A 20,374-nucleotide genomic window follows, 5' to 3' on the forward strand; every position below is an offset into this window, starting at 1 on the left:
TGGAAGCATTAATACGGAAGTCCTTAAGTGAGGTTTGAAGTTTCTGCCCTTTTTGAAATTGATATGCATATTATAACCCTTTCATGTGGAATTGAAAAAACAAACAAATGTTAGTTTTCTCAATTGAATTGTTTAATATTTTTCATGTCGGGGCCTTTTATAGCCGACTAGACGGTATGGGTTTATCATTGTGTATGTTCCTGGGTCGGAAATATGTGCCAATCACCATGAATACGTTCTAGATTGTGTATAAGACCGCCTATACACAATCTAGAATGCACATCAATTGACCGGCATACAGTGGAACAAACTTACCAAATATCAACATAATGCTCCAAAAATTAATGAATGAAAGCGGGGCACTGCCATTTACACATTATCTATATAAGGATGTCTATTTGTCAATCAGATTGATTGGTTGAGTATTGATTAGTGTCTCTGTGGTTACCGTGAAATCTGATTTTTTTTATTACTAATATACCTTTATATAACACATGAATCTAAGCAAGGATTTGTATAGTCTCACTATACAAATCCTTGATCTAAGCTTACATTTTCGTGAAATGACACTCGATCGCAAATTTTTGTTATTTTTTTCTATTCCGCGGTCGCTTATTCCAATAAAACCAATGATGCCATAAATCTACATTAATTTATCTAACATGACAGCAATGGTGTAAAACACGCCTACCTTTGCTGATTGAATTAATTCGTGATATGCCTTCCAACAAGGCCAATCCTAAGTCGTCTGCTGTTTTCTAAACCCCAAGGAAGTATTTCAGTCTGATCAATTAAAATCAAATTTTCGACATTTTCTCCCTTTATTCACCAATGGTGAAACCTGGATTTTGAGAAAATGTCCCCTTTTCATTTCGGTTAAAGTGTAATACATACTTTTTGTTTATCAAAATGTCCATCATGCATTAACAATATTCGCTTCTTCCCTTATACAGTGGTTCCCCTTTTTAAATCCGGCAGTGTTTACTATGACAAAATACCTGTTAGAGAATTCAAATTGGGTAGAACTGCTGCTGTTATGGTTTCTGATTTTGTTCCATTACTAGTAACGGTACCAGTTGATTCGATATAACTGAAAGGCAAAACATTTTATCTTATTCGATAACTAAGATATTACATGTAGTAGACAAGTAAAGTTTTATTAAATACATGGTAAATATTAATAATTTTATCTGACCATAGTTCGTACAAATATCAAAATTTTGTCAATCAATAAAGCGATTGACCACAACATAATTTACCTGTTGATTTTGATAAAAATGTGACTTATAACACGACTCTAAACAAAATTTTATCTTAAACAATAGACTTTAGGTTTGAAAGTGTAACTTTAACCTTTAAAATTACATCGTCTGGATGCTTTTTTTTTATAAATTCTTGTCAAAGAACGTTTTGATCGTAATATCGAACCCCTATTTTATGTCTTTTATCTAAAAACTTATTGGTATATATGTTTACTTTTTGGTGTTTACCTTTTATATTTAGTGCTTGTATCCTTGGCTATTTTCTTTTACTTTTCAATATGCTCTTGTAACCGCTTTTATTATATTGTGATTACATTCATTTTTATGTATATTTTAAAAAGTTATGGTTTTAAAGAAAGGCCTAAGATGGCAAGTATCTCAATAGAATGGACTGCAAAATACCTCACTCTCCGATATTACGTACCATCGTCTGATGAAATGAAAGAATGTGTCTGTATATTAACCGTAGCACAGTGCAATACTAACCGACTAATGAAAAATTCCTAACAAAACTAGTCTGCCATATATAATATATTATATTTGAAACATATTCATCAATGTTATAAATATCATTTATGTTACACGTTAAATATGATATAAAACATTAATGCAGCTTGTTATCTGATCGGTACATGACGTATCCTTACTATTCAAGTTTGAGAAAAACAATATCAGCAAAAAGTCGCAGTGGATATTCTTCTAAATATTTCTCTATTTTTCCCACGCAATTATTGAATTACTGACTGTAGTGTATCACAGTTTGATTCAATTTAAAGTGAACTTTTAAACCGAAAATGGTTGCAATGCAATAGTATCGCTTTATTTGAATTATTTGTCTTTTCCACGGCTTTAATGATATTATATACAAAAAGCAGTGTTAAAAATCATATTTGAAAAAATAATTATAAATTGAAAATATCTGTATGAACAATTGTCTATACATCCAGTAATATGGACACTTTTGAATTTTGATTAAAAACATCTACTTGACGTGAACTAGTATAGGATTGCATCATAAATAATTAGTGGTGACTTCTTACTTCATTCCAAGAACTCCATCTGAACACCTGACCTGTCGATCGTACACCATTCGATTACTTCGAATGTTCCACGTGTTTGTATTGGCTAAGCCAGCAACACCAAAGATCACAGTCGTGTCTCCTCCATTTTGGGTGAAGGTCACGGTACCAGTGACTCCATTTAAAGCAACTTTTGCTATTAAGGTTAAACCATATCCTTCAGAAACTGAAATAAAGAAAAGAAAAACTTTAGTAAAAAGACAAAATAACTTACCGAATAACTATATGTCATATCAATTCTATTGTCATAAACGATGAATGTTTATTCTGAATATGTGAATCCTATACCCAAGTTTAAGTTGGATCATTTTTACAGTCTTCGTCATGTTGTCTTTTTCAACGTCAAAAATGTTTAAACGAGACCATTTTTGGAAGAAAATTCAAAATAGGTATATTTGTAAAACGTTTTTGAAAAAAAATGATTGCTTCACAAAGTTTCCACGGCAATCGAATGTATATGTTATTTGCATCCATTTATCAGGTAAATTATATATTATTTTTGGAACCATATTTAGTAACTGAATTTCGTTGAAAAAAAATAAAAATAAAAAATTATGCCGCCTCTTTCATCCTGTATAAACCATAAAGGGCAGCAACTGAAATATCCAATCTACATAAAACTTTGAAATTAATCTTCGTGTTATTTTAAAAGCAAACTATTCAAGATAGTGTTGACAAACTTCCCCTTTCCTTAAAGTGACAAAGTCTATGTTTTCCCATAAAACAATAAGAATAAGGTGCATACAGCTACACGTATTGTGAAGTAACTTTGTTCGCGCTTCATGTCAATTCAGTGCAAATTGTGTAGTATTTTGCGTTGAATACCTGTAAAGCCCGGCAGGCATTTTATTAAATTCTTAGAATTCCAATCTGCCGGATTATAAATACTTCGAAATATTTTTTTCTCTGCGTCCTATAGATTTTAAGATTTTAAATTATTTATTTCTGATTTTTACTTTTACTTTTTAAATTGCACTTTTTATAGTTAAAGTGTAAATAGGGAATCCCTAGTAACTAGATGCTATCTGTACTGATCATTCAAAACTTTTCCGACTTTTCAGGATACAAATGTTGATCTTGTATCTTCAATATCATATTGCTAGGAAATATTAAAATCACTGTTGTAATGGTAAAACGTATCATCAAAAATAGTTGATATATATATATAAGAAATTTTGTTTGAAAAAAAAAAACCCATCCGTTACACATGCCAAAATAGTTGAGCCCTTACTACACGAAAATTATATCGCCTTCAAATCCGACATAATCTCCGTTTCGCATTTATAGACTTAAGTATATTTGTAATATTTATTCTTATGGATAATCACATACAAAATGTACAAGCTGTGTTTGAATTATTCTGTTTGAGTAATTCACAAACACAATGAGTAAACTGGAAAAAATATGATTGTATTTTTACAGATTTTGTTAGTTTAATTTCTAATCGGATGATGGGAAAAGTCATAACAACCTGTTGTCAGCGCTCAAAAACACATACGAAAGAAGTTTTTTTTGTATTTCTTGTTTAGCAAAGTTGATACTAAACATAGTTTTGTGTCTTATACTGAAATAAAAAATATATGGTCATTCTGGAATGCCTCCATCGGGCAGTAAAACCCTTGCTAAAGTGATGTGACGTTTGGCTGTGCGTGATGTAAAAATCCCAACCATGTCCAGTCGGAATGGGGACGTTAAATCCGACACATACAGCTCTACTCAGTGCTCCGAGTACAAAATTTGTGCTTAAAACACCGAATCCAGTATTTTGATTGGTTGAGTCTCAATCCGTCAAAAAAAAAACCCACTTGGCGCCCCGACAACCCCGACAATATAAAATCGTCGTCCCCTAAATTCCTTTCTCTGTACGTTAAACAACGCTCACAATACTTCTATGAGAGGTCCGTACGTGGCCTATTTTAGGGTAAAATGTCTGTCCCTATCCAAAATACCATCATTTTACAGTGGACAGTTTAAATTTCCCTCCTTTTGTCCCAATCAACCAACCTTTATGTGGTGGAAATCTGAGATGAAAAGTCGACAATAGTCTCGAGAAAAAAGAAAGGTTAAAATGGTAGAAAAAAAATCTTAAAATGGTTTTTCCTGCAATTGCTACTGTCTGTGTAAACGTGCAATGTTCACTATCAAAAACTGAATCATTTTATCAGTAAAATACGGATTTAAAAAAATCAAACGTTTTCCTTCAAACGTGATTTCTTCATCGTGAAGAAAGGCTTTGTTCAAGTTTCGTAAAATTCCATGACGTTTTAACAAAGTTATTGATGTCTTAAAAAATGAACTTTAGACTATATCTAAATGTCATATGCTAAAAATTAAGGGCATATGATACAGTTTACTTTTGATCCAACGGTGAATGTTTAACGAAAGTTTGCATACAAAATATTTTTTACCTAGTCAATTCAAATATGTAATAACAAATATACCTTCATGTGCTACTTTTAAAGATAAATGGGGTCGACATTTTAAACATTTACTGGACATTTCGGTTTATTGGACATTTCTATCCAATGGAAAGACATCCTTAACTTTTTTCAAAAGATAAACGCAAGCGAGGTTTTGTAGTTTGTGTAACAATTCTTTGGAAATAATTAATTTTTATCATATTTTCATGATTTTAGTAAAAACAAAACGGCATTTGTGGCTGTATATTTATCTGATTTAAAAAAAAATCATCGGTGATTTGTTCCTAAAAATAGTCACAAATATTTTTCATACATAATCAAGTCTAATGATTGCTGTTTGGTTATTGTCCCGTGTGAATTGAGAATTAGTTCATGTGAGTTAGTGTGGAGCTAACATAAGAGGAAAGGTATAATCATTAGGAAAGGTATATAATAAAGTATACAGCGTAAAAAATGAGAAAAAAATAAACGGCAGAAAAAATTAATATTGACTAGCAATATCACGGTCAAAAGAAAAAAAAGTCATAAATACAAACAGCATTCCACGTATACAGCACATAAGTACATAAGTATGTAAATTTTCTAAAGACTCAGAACCTCGAAAAAAACCACGTTGGTGAATGAGGATCGATGTTCTGCAAGAACAAGCGAGTCATAGCAATGACTGCAACACTGGCAGCTGCTGCATGCATTGCCATGAGATGATTACCCTGTTGACGCGCACGCTCCTTTTGGAATTCATGCGTTTATGTTATGTTATATCTTATTAACAGATTTATGAGATTTGAACATCCGTTATACGTTTGCTCGGGCCAAGTTAAACCTGAACAGCCGAATTCCGATGTTATACACGAGGAAAGGAGTGATTTCTGGTTTATAACAAATGGAGCACATCTGAGGTCATCTTTGACATATATATTCCATACCGGTCCATACCTTGTATACTAGAAGACTCAAATGTTAACGGATAAGGAAAGCATCAGCAAATGACGGAGACAGAGACAGCAAGCGATAAAAGACAAATTAGGATTGCATAGCCGAAGGAATGTTTGCATTCCTCTCTACGTCTTAAAACAAGTTGTGCGTTTAAGGTTATGAATGAGTCCCTTAAAATTAACTTCTCTTTGAATGAAATCAAAACCGAGAAATAGCAATATGGCCAACGATGAATTGAAAATAATTTGTTTTTCAGTGCAATGTATTAATATAATTCTGTTCATCGTATCCTCGTATTAATCTATCTTAATCTGGTCAAATACATACATTGTCGTCAATATAAGTTTAATGTACTCCGTATGACACGTGCCTACTTCACGGCATCAGTAGTAGGATACTCCGTATGACACGTGCCTACTTCATGGCATCAGTAGTAGGATACTCCGTGTGACACTAGTTTACTTCACGTCATCAGAAGTATGAGTAACGGATCAAATTTTGTAAAAAAATATAGTAAAAGTAGAATATTAGTTGTAATGTAAATTCAATGAATCGTTTTTTAACCATTTGCCAAAGCTTAATTCACCCAGTTTTGAAAAAGCAGGCGTTGATTCAGAAAAAAAAACATAGAGGACGTCTCCTTTATACATTTGCATTTCAGAGTGACATTTTAAGCGGAAAATTGTTGTATTTCATGCATCCTGAATCCAAGTTACGTAATCGTACTGTTAATTCAGAACTTAATATTGAACCGATTTAAAACTAAAAAAGTCATTAAACCAGAAATTATGAGTCATGTGGCAATAAACATTAGCCAATAAAGTACGTCGTTACTAAAAGCTGTCTAATCCAGACGTGCACGTTAATGTTGAAGTCAATGTTACTAGATAAGCAACCCCCTCCCATAAAAAAAAAATAGATTAATTAATATAAAAATAAAATAACAAAATAAATAACAAAAAAAGATAAATAACGTTTACATTTAACAGTAACTTGTGAATAACTTTCGAATATTCTTTTACTCTACGAATGAAAGAAGCAGGAAAATATAACACTACAAAACATATCATGTCCTTCAAAAGTTGAAGTATTTAACTTGACATTTGAAGTGAAGTGTAAGCAAAAGAACAATTGCAAAGTATTTATACAGTAATAAGCTAAAAATCGTATACATATTGAGGTGTAAAGAAATAATTACTAGGTCATTTAAAAAGATGACATAGATGAATATTTTATTCATATCAAATGTAAGGTGTACTAAGGAAGTCAAACATAATGTATTATAATGAATATAATTTCAGTTTTGACAACATAATGCGGTATATGATTTGCTCATTGTTGAAGGCCGTACTATAACTTCTACGTCATTTGGTCTCTGGTGGACTGTTGTCTCTATATCTTCTTATTTTATATAATATTCAGTTCACAAAACGAAAGAATGTACAGGGATATACCAATGAAACTTTATGTGCGTCAGATAGTGAACCGATGTTTACAAACATATTACAAGTTAAATGTCTTATACACAATAAACAACGCATTTCTGTTTTTCGGGGATATGAGATATATTACATATTTCGGGATATAGAATCAGGTATTAGTTTTGAGAACATCTGATATATATGATATATGTTTTGTTTAAGATGTGTGATATCGACTTCCCTCTTTATAAGTCTCACACATTTATGTTCTCGAGTTATATTCGAAGATACGACAATAAATGGATAGAACGAAAGAAAAAGCAACAAGACATCAGTGTCTGACACTCCCCGACTTGTAAACATACTAGCATTTTGCGATACGTTTTTAATTATAAATAAGAGGAAAACCAACAGTCTAATCTATATAAAACAAGCATTCTGAGAGTATTGCATTACAATATATAGTCCACTACCGGGTAAAAATTCATTATACTGGAACAAAATGCTAACTTGTTCTATAACTTGTCATGGTGTAAACAAAAAGAAAATAACAAGTCAATATCTTCAAGCATGACTAAAAACAGTGTGGAAAACTGAATATATGAGTGAATTTTTTCAAGTCCAAGGACCAAAATTATCAGACGGAAACAAAAATTAGAACTTGATCTGTAACTTGTCATGATAAAACTATATACCAATTGTGAATCAATATCTTCAAGCATGATGAAAAAAAGTGTGGAAAACCTATAACACTCTAACATTAGATATGATTAATAGTTCTCTAAAATTAGATATGATGTAATACAATGTATATCTATTTTCAAATTACAATCAAATATAATTAATAGTTCCAAATATTTTTCTTTCATTTGTCACAAACTAATATAGATTTGTAACTTATCTATAAAATGTCAACAACTTTTATCTACACAATGTAATGTAATGAAATATATACCTTAATAAAAATAGATTATTATCTAATTAAAGGATTTCACTTAATAAAAAAAAATATATATATATACATGTAGCATTCAGAAAATTAGTTTATACAAAATTACATATAAACTTGCCACAAAATTCCTCAAACAATTTACCAAAGAATGTCTTTTAAAAAATGAGTTATCTCCCTTTGTACAGATTATATGGTTTAACATAGTACTCTAACATTAGTTATGGAGTTTTTTTATGGACAATAACTCTGAACTTAATCATCAGACCGGAACAAAATTCGAACTTGATCTATAACTTGTCATGATAAAACTATATACCAAATATCAAATCAATATCTTCAAGAACGGAGAAAAAAAGTGTGGAAAACTGAGTTGCCGGACTGACGGATGGACAGAAGGACAGACGGACAGACAGAGGGACAGACGGACAGAGTGCAAACCTAAAGTCCCCTTCGACTTCATCGTTAGGGGACTAAAACGAGAAACGAGAAACACCTATGAACCACACCAACAAACGACAACCACCGAACAACAGGCTCCTGACTTGGACAGGTGCATAAAATTTGCAGCGGGTTTAAACGTTTTAACAGGCGCCAACCTTCACCCAAACCTGAGACAGTAGTGTAACATTACAACATAAAAAGACACACTATAAAATGTCAATTGAAATTAGTATTGTTCAATGGCTCTTGTATCAGCATTATTCAGAAAAATGATATTCATTGCACTTCCTTCTTTGTATCTTTTAGTTATTACATTGATTGCGAATGAAAAGGAGGAAAATTGATATCATGTACCTGCCCTCGGTCACGGCCTCTGTAATGTTTTATATCTTGATACTTTTGTCCCCCACAAAATGTGGTGTTAGTGGGTTTTTCTAGCCTTGGGACGATTTAACGATTGGTCCATTGCATAGACATGAATCTATATTTGAGGATTTCTAGCATATCTAATAACTTTGAGTCGTTGGGTTGCTGTATTATTGACATATACGTACGTCTCCTTTTATTGCTATTTGCACAAAATATGTTATCGTCGTGACAAGTATAGCCCGTGTGTGCTGGTGTGGTGATTTAACAAATATGTATACACATTCTTCCTTTTATATATATTCAGATAACAAATATGGACTTTTTCATTTTTCGTAAGCCTTGCACGAGTCACATGCAAACTAATTTTGCTGCATTGATTATCAAAAAGCTTAGTTCTCCTGTTAACTTCACTGCATAAACATTATTCATTATACAGAGAGAGCACAACAAAAGACAACTATATTACGTTAAATCTGTTCCTGTTAATGGTCAATTGAACGAAATGAGTAGCAAAGTAAATGGGTAGCAAAGTAAATGGGGCGTGTTTGACTATCTCTGGTCTGATCTTACGGTGTTCAATATCATACAAAATTAAGATGATTGTTCATTGAAATTATATTTACAGCGAATACTTGCGTACAAGAAAGATACAAAATCTAACTGTAGCTTCTTCATGCTCTTGATTATGTTTCCCCATTTTGAATGAATAAGCAATATAAAACATTATTAATTAACTACACTGTTATTGGACTTAATATGATGAAAACTGCCTATGCAATATAAAGGTGTCAACTCGGCCAATACAGAATAACTCGGCCAATATAGATTTTTTTTCTGTATTGGCCGAGTTCTGATCCGGCCAATACAGGATTTCGGAACGTCTCTAGTTTTTAGATCGAAAGTCACGATAAACACAAACTGAAAGTAAACAGTTGTTTGGAAGACGCAGTTTTCATTTAGTTACTCACCATAAACATGCTGAAACGTTCAGTATGGCATATATTTCAGGCTTAAGACGGTCACATTCATTTAAAAAGCATTTTGAAAGCAGACGATGGAATTATTTCAGGTTTGGGAAACGAGTAGATTATCACAAAGTTCATTTCTTGTCGACCTCATAATTTCACGATGGTACAAATCGATTTACTGTTTACTTTCGCTTCTCAGACTCATGTTTTGTAAACTGTCATTTATTTTTAAACCCGAACCAGGCATATGCATTCTGGAAGGGTGACCTGTAATTGTGCAAATCTTCGTTCTTTGGTTAGTTGCCTTATGGATAGTTGTATCATTTTCAACTCCTACATTATTTTTTCAGTTTGTTTCTGCATAACACATGCAATGGCAGTACCTTTCCAATTACTATTTATGTGTTGTGTCTAAATTTAAATTGTAACACTTTATAGTGACTGGAAACGGTAGAAAAATTCATTAGATGAGAAAATGCTGAAGACACCTGGAAACGACACCAGATCATTAGATAGAGCATCTTATAAAAAGAAACTGAGATTTGGATAGTTCCACTTCAAGGTAAAAATGTTTATCTCTTGTGAAATGAAATAAAAAAATATTGTAACACTGTAGTTAATTAATAAAGATACTATTACGTGTATTTCTGTATTGGCCTTGTTATTGGTCCTCGGCCAGCTGTATTGGCCTTCGGCTTCGCCTCAGGCCAATACAGCAAGCCTCGGACCAATAACAAGGCCAATACAAAAATACTCACGTAATAATATCATATTTAAGCCACAATGACTTTGCAATACAAATCACAATATTACGTTATAAAATCATTCTATTGTCTGTTTTGTAAATGAAGTTTTTGGGTTTTTTTAAATAGGAAAATATGGACTTAGTAATTTTTTCGTGTGGTGTAAACATTCAATTACTAATTAAACTTTCCTGGAATCGTTATTAAATAGTACCCTTATATATCTCCTTTTTCATTTTTTGAACCGAATGATTTTTTTTGGGGAAAAAATATTTATGTATATGGGTTGTCTCAAATATTAAAATCAATAGAACTAATGACATCATCTAGATGTTCAATTATGATGGTATGCAATATTGTTATTAAAAACGGAATGTATATGACAATAAAGGGATGTCGAGCCGGATGAACATTAGAAAATAATCTCCCGGTCTACTGGGAAGTTGAGAAGTATGATTTAATTCTGTCACTACTGTATTTTATCGTGATCTTTTACGATGAGTTAAACAGTGCTTACTTGTAACAGAAAGATCAAGAAAACCCCTAGTGCCGACTTAGGCGGTCAATATTTACCAATCACTGCTATGCTACGTATGTTTTTGTTTAATTTCTTGATTAGTCGATTGAGGGTTGCTTAAGATCAGGCGACAAAAGAAACATTCATAATCAGGATGATAGCATTCAATGAGACATCAATATACTCTTCTAACCAATGAATTAAGTCCTTTTTAACGTGATAACTGCCCGTATGAAGAACACATATTATTCTAAAATGAAATATTGCGACTCCGAACCACATCAGACGGCTTTACTTTTACTCTTATCTCAGATATTTCTCAAATTTCAATGTCTAAATCTTTAGTGTGTGAACACTCGAGTGGCAAACACGAGAACGCCAAGGCAGTTGTACATGACTTTGAAAATATTATACATGTATATATATGTACGGATGAGTTCTCATAAAAATAGTCATGTTTTACAAAAAGACACCTGTATGTTGTAACACGGCTACACACACATGAAATAGTAATCGTATCACACAAAACATGAGAATATTTCAAATATAAAAGTAGAATATAGAAATACCTCTGTGGAGATATGGTATGATTGTCAATGAGACAACTATCCCCCCAGAGATCAAAGGACGAGGATGTAAACAGAAATATAAATGTATATAGGTCACCGTATGCTTCCTTCAACTTAGTGCAAAATTCCTACGTATAGTAAGCTATAAAAAACCCTGTCATGACACAATTCAAAACATTTCAAGAAAGAAAACCAACAGCCTGATTGATGTTTAAAGCAATAAACGAAAAACAAAGACAGACAGCAACCAACGACAACCACTAAATTACAAACGCCTTAATTTTGGACAGGCATATAAAGATTGTGGCGGGGTTAAACCGCTCAACCGTCCCCTGCTAAGTCGATACCAGTCATCCAAATGGATTATAATATCCTTTTGGGATATGATAGAACAAATGGGAAATACATTTACAGTACACAGCTTTTTTTATTTCAGCGGAAATATTGAATAGCGAATTCGTTAAGATCAATACAAACAACTTTAGTCAGAAACTTTTCTCGAAAAGAAGTTAGCTTCTACATTGATCCCTCTGAAAACCAACATCTTCTAAGGTATCAATCTCATAAAAAATCCGGTATCCAGAAAAATTTCTTACCAAAATTGTTGCCTTTCGTGTAATCAATTGTACTTTGTTATATTTTCCCTAAAATCCAAAACAAAATATTCTTCACAGTAATTGATATCCCATTTGGGGGTATTATACCCAAAACTGAGAGTTATTATAACCCACTTGGGGTGACTGGTCCTAACCTACCTTGCCTGGGACTGAGGAATACGAATATTGTTTGGTTACAGCCCTACATAAAAACATACTATAAAAGGCTCGACTCATTAAATCGGCACTAAGCACATGAAAAAGTTTTTTGGAGCTTATTCTTTTATATAGGATACTATGGTAGATAGACCCTTTAATCCGCCACGAACAAATACTGTGATATTTCTTCCAGTGGAAATAATATTGCAGAATATTTCTTCAATGCGTTTGGAATTTATATCATAAAGACACTTCTATTATGTGACACAGAAAGCTACAAGTTAAAATATAAAACAATTCAAAAGAGAAAATCAGCAACCGGAGTTATATTACAAAGAATCGAGAAATATTGCCTACAGAAACCTATGATAATCATTCACTTGCATGCTTAACCACTGAATTACAGGCTTAACCACTGAATTACAGGCTTAACCACTGAATTACAGGCTTAACCACTGAAGCAAATGCTTGAGCACTGAATTGTCATAAATATACTAGAAATAACATGCATTTGCTATTTATTATAAATTCCTAGTTTACTATCCACAGCGGTCACTGATAATATATACAGAGAGATTATGAATCTATACATGTTATTTTAGTATATTTATGTTAATATATTAAAGGAAACGGGACTACACATATGAAATTTAAAGAAAACAAAAAATAACGGATTATAGAAAAGGGCTAAAAAATTGTCCTGTCTCCAAGTACTTATGTGAATTACATGCTGTAATACACTGAATGACCACCAGGTTCTTCTCCTGCAATATCTTGAACAAAATGACATTCTAAAATTGTTCATTGAAAGGGGCTAAAATGTCCTAATTCGTTTGCAGAATGACATTTCAGAAACAAATAACCAAAAGGCATTATCTGAGGCCATGTTTGTTTTCTCCTCAATATCACATAGTTCACCTCTCATTTACAATACCACCCCATGTGTCATGCATTTATTACTTATTAATATCAAACACTGGATAATTATGTACTAATCTGCCTTCGGCCAAATTGCATGTACGAATATTTCATCTTGTTTATTTTTTGTGTGTTTTTTTGTTTTTGTTTTGTTTTATTATAATCAATGATCTGAGACGTTTTTGGACTAGCTCCATGTTATATTACCCGTATTTATATATGTTTTGAGACCACAAAAAAGGGGAAGCAAAATACTTGGTGTCCTATTTGTACCTATTAACTGTGAGATAACAATGAATAAACTTAGAGCAAAGTGTATGTTATCATGTAGATTTTATAACTGTTAAAATACAGGTAAACACTTACCGAAGTAAACAATGCAGAGTAATACACTGAATAAATCCATCATCTATTTTTCAAAGGTACTATTCAATGTACCGTTGGAAATGCCGATTTAAAATCACACTAAATACTCACATACTGCAATAAATTTATATAAACTTGTTAAAGGTACGGAGCTTTATGGCAAAAATACTGATCAATTACTTGATGGGTCATGTGACTTTCTGACAGTTGACAACTTTTAAGTACATATTCATATATAAGGATTTGTTGAACGAATTAATCAACGCAAGTAAATATTAATACAGGATATATCTAAATTTATATGTAAAAATTTTAATCTTAAACCGAAAGAAGAAATAAACAAAATATTGTAAAGTCGGTGCTAATAGTCCATTATGAGGGAAAGGTTTTGTTATGGGGCATCAGTTTAAGAGGAAGTCCAAGAGATATTATTTAATGATTTAAAGGGTAAGGATAGGATGGAACATTAAATTTTGTTAGAATATTTTTATTTTTATTTTTCCGAGTTCAAAATTCATATAAAATCATGAAGTTATGAAAAAATACGGGTTGTATAATATATAAGTACATGCAACGTTTTAGATAAATTATAAAAGAAACAAGGTTTGTGAACATTTTCTTAGATTATTTGAGCTTTTTAATCATATCCCGCTTTATGATGGACTGATTTATCGTGAGTATTATATTTCTTTTCTCTGCGTAAAACATATTGAAATTGAGGAATAAAACAGTAAGAAAATAGTTAAACAATTGAAACAACAATTTATCAATGTCATTGTTTAATGCATCACATAACGACGAATATCGTTTTACTGAGTAGCTATCTTAAGTGACACACTTATATATAATATATAATAATTGTTTGTGCTGTATTTGGACCCCTCTACCAAGAAATTTGTTTTGCATGCACACGTATAAAAATTGCGGTTTTTATCCAATGCAATTATAGGTTTGAACGTTGTTTTCAATTTAGACTTGTTTATATATATATATATTTTCCGCAAGTTTATTGTTTTCTGTTTGGTATTAGATTAATAATTTTTAAAGATCCATTTTGTTACATCTTGTGATACGTTTATTTGGCAATCGCCAATGGCAGTCAGCAGGGTTTAAGAACATCAGTTGTTCGACATGTCAGTCAAATGCGTTTTGTTGAAATATACTTTTTCACTTTTTTGGTATTTTGGAAAATGTTGTTTGTGCTGTATTTATACTCCTCTATCAAGAAATTTGTTTTGCATGCACACGTATAAAAATTGCGGTTTTTATCCAACGCAATCATAGGTTTGAACGTCGTTTTAAATTTAGACTTGTTTATATATATAATTACTGTAAATATCAGAACAATGTTAAATCTGCAAATTTGCGGAAACAAATTTTTGTTCTTCCCTCGCCGGGATTCGAACTCATGCTATTTGGATATCGAGACACTGTCCAGCGCTCTAGAACACTCGGCCACCTAGACCGAACTAAAAATTCAGATTTCGGTGGCCTAGTGTTAACTTTCCTCGTCAGTAGAATCTAGAGTTGTAACACAGTACATGATATATTAGGCACGAAGATGGCGTTGATTGCAGATAAGCTAAGTTACCAATACTGGAGGATCGTATGATGAAGTCACAGAAATAATTATTTTGATAAGTACGTATAAACAAGTGCCAACTCTAGGACATATCCGTCCATTGGATCACCAGTGAAGGTGATACACGGCTGAAAACACATATTATGAATATAATTACTCTAAATATCAGAACAACAATGTTAAATCTGCAAATTTGCTTCCGCAATTTTTTTTTCTTCCCTCGCCGGGATTCGAACTCATGCTATTGGGATATCGAGACAACACCGCCTGCACTGTGTCCAGCGCTCTAAACCACTCGGCCACCTAGGCTGAACTGAAAATTCAGCTTTCGGTGGTGTAGTGTTACCTTTCCTCGTCAGTAGAATCTAGAGTTGTAACACAGTACATGATATATTAGGCATGAAGATGGAATTGATTGCAGATTAGCTAAGTTATCTGTACTGGAGGATCGTATGATGCAGTCACAGAAATAATTATTTTGATAAGTACGTCTTAACAAGTGCCAACTCTAGGACATATCCATCCATTGGATCACCAGTGAGGGTGATACACGGCTGAAAACACATATATTCATAATTACTGTATATATATTCAAGAGTCTATCCTAAATTGAGGTAAATTCTGTGGCCTTCCAATAACCGTTTCGATTCCTAACATCACTGAAGAGACATTAATTGTCGAAATCCGGATATGGTGTACAAAAAATCTTTGCACCTTTGTTTGCGGTATACAATCTTCGCCGCAAGTTAATTGTTTTCTTTTTGGTATTAAATTTAAAAGTAAGATCCATTTATTACACCTTGTGATCCGTTTATTTGGCAATCGCCAATGGCTGTCAGCAGGATTTAAGAACATTTGTTGTTCGACCTGTTAGTCAAATGCGTTTTGTTAAAATATACTTTTTCACTTTTTTGGTCTTTTGGAAAATGTTGTTTGTTCTGTATTTAGACCCCTCTAACAAGAAATTTGTTTTGCATGCACACGTATAAAAATTGCGGTTTTTATCCAACGCAATCATAGGTTTGAACGTTGTTTTCAATTTAGACTTGTTTATACGTATAAAAAATGCGGTTTTTATCCAACGCAATCATAGGTTTGAACGTTGTTTTCAATTTAGACTTGTTTATATTTTTTCGTTTGGGCTTGTATTATATTTGCCTTAGGGTTTATATGATCCGTTCATCCTATTTTGACTCCTCAAAATTCAAGAGTCTATCCTAAATTGAGGTAAATTGTTGGGCTTTCCAAATACCGTTTCGATTTCTAACATCACTGAAGAGACATTATTTGTCAAAATCCGGATATGGTGTACAAAAACCTTTGCACCTTTTGTTTGCGGTATATCATCTTTTCCGCAAGTTTATTGTTTTCTGTTTAGTATTAAATTTAAAATTAAGATCCATTTATTACATCGGTTATCCGTTTATTTGGCAATCGCCAATGGCAGTCAGCAGGGTTTAAGAAAATTTGTTGTTCGACCTGTTAGTCAAATGCGTTTTGTTAAAATATACTTTTTCACTTTTTTGTTCTTTTGAAAAATGTTGTTTGTGCTGTATTTAGACCCCTCTAGCAAGAAATTTCAACGTTTTTGCATGCACACGTATAAAAATAGCTCAGTAATACAGGTAAGTTTTGGTCTATTGATTTAATCCAAAATTCTGAACATCATAATATAAAACAAACCTCAATACTCAAATATACGTGACTGTGTATATTTACATCCCAAAATGAGTGAAAAATAAAACTTAGTATTTTTTATTGATGCCGTTTGGATGATTTACATTTAGTTCCTTTATCCAAAAGCTTTCCCGAACCTGTCGCTGGGCATCACTCTTATATTATGATGTTCAGGATTTTGGATTAAATCAATAGACCAAAACTTACCTGTATTACTGAGCTATTTTTATGCATATAATCAGTATTGTTAAAATCATTGACACTGAAGAAGGCTATTTGTTAAGCCGAAATATTTGCCAACACGATTTAATAACAACATCTTCGTATAATACCATCTTATATTAGTATCGGTGTGCAAATCTCTAGACTTATATAATTTTTTCCTTATCTGCACAGTATCGTCTATTCTAGACGATCCGGTACATAGTAAATTTGCTGGTTGGTCCTTTTTATAGACTTCTCTCTCAATCTCTCTCTTTCTCGATCTCGATCTCGATATAGATAATGTGTCACACAATATAATTGTTTAGGGTGGTGTTTGATTTTTATCTATAAAACGTGAACTAAACTGGAACCAGATTATACAACATACTTTACAGAGACGTCCTTTCAGACATCCTTTTATCAAAAATAGATCGAATTTGAAAACCATAAAACAGTAAGACAAATTCAAACAACGATCGCTTTGAGCATGTTGATTTAAAAACATAACCATCTGAATTATTCTCATATCATTTCCGCTCCGTCATCAATTGTTTATGATACTTGATGTTGAAAAATGTTGTAAAGATCATAATTATTTACTTTTTTTTATGGGAAATTTTAACTACTCCTTTGTTATACATATTTTGGAATGTGTTTTCTTTTAATGAATATTATGTATGCGACAACGATTTAGTTTGAAATTATGCATAATTCTAAGAGTTCAAAATTGTAACTGAAATCAAATCATAGGTTATTTGCTGAAAATATGAAAAGGTAGTTTAAAGATACCGTGATTCATATGAAATATTTTAATTGAGTTTGAACACATATTTAAACGCTGAAAACATTTGTTATAGAAATCTCTTTTATGTTTCATCAGTTATATAAAAAAAAATGACATTCTACTGTTGTTTACGAGTTTGGTTCATGACAAAAAGTCTATCCAATATCCCTTTAACATGATCATAAATTTTACCATGTATTTTCTATGTTGCAATTATAAACGAAAAGGTTAAGGACTAGTTTTGTCCTAAAATTCGAAGTACATCTGATGAAAGAGTTTTTACATTTTTTAAACACTTAAGTCGATTCAAATAGTTTATGTAAAATATTTGAACTGATTTGGTCACGAAAGACGCTCAAATTCAAGCTAGAGTATCAAAAATCTATCAAATATGCCATATAACGTCACTTTTCAGATGGTTTTTGTCTAAAATGGAAGTGGTCGTAATTCGTGTTCAGTCTCAACCTTTATATATATTATGTATTATCATCAAATACAACATACATTTAAATATTAAGACTGAACATAAATGCGGCCACTTCCATTTCAGACAAAAACCGTCTTAAAATTGTGACGATTTCAGTAATATATATTGCATGAATTTATGATGCTAGTATTGTCACAGAATAGAAGTTCCTTCATAATATAAGTTACAAATGGAAAAAATATTCTGGAATATTATTTCCACTGGAATAAATATTACAGTAAATGTTCCTAACGGAATAAATGGTATAGCATATTTGTTCCAACAGGAACAGATATTATGACATTGTTTATAACAAAGTTTCCAGTGGAACTTCTGTTAGGCGGAACAAATATACGTTGACAGTATCTGATGCATGTGCATTGTATTGTCAAAAACAGCCCATATTTATGTAACAGAAGTATACTTCTTTCCAATAAATAGCTAAAAGTTTACATGTCAACAAATTCATAAAAATGCTATATTTCGGGACCAAAAAGGGGTCTTACCGGACCTACTCCTTACTAGTAATCAACATTTTGATAATTTTAGTAATGATGCACTTTTCTCTTTCAAAATCAAATTCACTTTTCTTATGTCAAATGACAAACCTCTATTAGCCAAATCCTTATATTTTATGTTTTATAGCAGAAACAATTGTGTATATTATATTCTTTATCAGAAAAGTTTCTTTTATGAATGTTTAAAATAAGTATTTGATTGAAAGTGTTTTAAAGTCAATTTTGGCTGGATACCAATATCTTAACTTTGATTAAAATTTCTTTTGTATTTGCCTACTTAATATGTGAATGATGTATGATATCGTTTTATATTGGTATGTGATACTATAATAAAATACCCCGTTTGTCTGTACGAAACATCCGGCAGAAGGGTAGAGAACACAGTTTTTTCGTAGTACATTTCTTTTAGACAAAAAATGGAAAGTTAAAAAATCGCACCTGCTCTATCCAAAAAGATTTTTACAGTGAAGTGTACTACTTTTGGGAGAAATTTTAATAAAATTATAGAAAAGTCTATCGGCTCTAATCAAAATATGGACAATTTTATGCCAAAGGGGTCTATAATTCAGATTGACAGCTTCAGACATACTCATTTTTTACCTTTTCAAATTGAACCAGATCACTACTTTATCTAATAAACTGCTTCGCTGAGCGCAGCTGAATAAGCCCGCAGAGGTCCAACCCTGAACAGTTGGGCAATAATGGACACAATATTCAAGCTTGATACAGGTCTGAATTTGGATTGTATTTAAATATTTGACATATTATAGGTTTCTGAATAACTGTAGTCAAAGAACTTGAAATTGGTTATATGAATTGAATTTATATTCAATTAAAGATTTCTTGCTGTTGTGCAATACACTGTGCTGTTGCGCAATACTTAGTAAATCTGTTGTCAGACTATAAACAAATAAAGTTCAATTAGTTCTCAATGTCATATTAGAAATTTATGAAAATATAAAGGAGCTTACATCAATAGATATAAACAATTCACCAAAGTTTCATGAAAATTGCTGACAGCATTTTTGAGTTATTGTCCGAAAACTGGAAAATCCCCCTTTTTTTAATGAATAAAACCCCATAACTCAGAAATTATAAATGAAAAATTTTAAAAATTCTAAATGGAGGTTACATCAATAGATATAAACAATTCACCAAAGTTTCATAAGAACTGCTGAATTTATTGTCCGAAAACTGGAAAATCCCCCCCCCCTTTTTAATGACTAAAACCCCATAACTCAGAAATGATAAATGAAAAATTTATAAAATTCTAAACGGAGCTTCCATCAATAGATATAAACAATTCACCAAAGTTTCAAAAGAACTGCTGAAAACATTTTTGATTTTTTGTCCGAAAACTGGAAAATCCCCCTTTTTTTATGAATAAAACCCTGTAACTCGGAAACGTAAAATCTAAAATATACAAA

The 20,374-nt window shown here is 32.0% G+C and overlaps 1 protein-coding gene across 2 annotated transcripts in view; it reads right to left on the bottom strand.

Moving 5' to 3' along the window:
- Window positions 1-13,908, bottom strand: part of LOC127735637 (uncharacterized) — a 49,939-nt gene extending 36,031 nt beyond the window's left edge. Inside the window, exons 1-3 of one of the 2 annotated variants that reach the window (XM_052245867.1) lie at window positions 13,717-13,908; window positions 2,303-2,507; window positions 999-1,090 (exon numbers count right to left, since the gene is read on the bottom strand). In XM_052245867.1, the coding sequence (XP_052101827.1) occupies window positions 999-1,090; window positions 2,303-2,507; window positions 13,717-13,759 (340 nt within the window). In that variant the 5' untranslated portion in view covers window positions 13,760-13,908. The remainder of the gene's footprint in view (window positions 1-998; window positions 1,091-2,302; window positions 2,508-13,716) is intronic. The other variant, XM_052245868.1, reaches the window with a different exon arrangement.
- Between the last annotated feature and the right edge of the window lie 6,466 nt (window positions 13,909-20,374).

Source organism: Mytilus californianus, unplaced genomic scaffold (genome assembly GCF_021869535.1).
Source record: "Mytilus californianus isolate M0D057914Y unplaced genomic scaffold, xbMytCali1.0.p SCAF_3, whole genome shotgun sequence".
Lineage (NCBI taxonomy): Eukaryota > Metazoa > Mollusca > Bivalvia > Mytilida > Mytilidae > Mytilus > Mytilus californianus.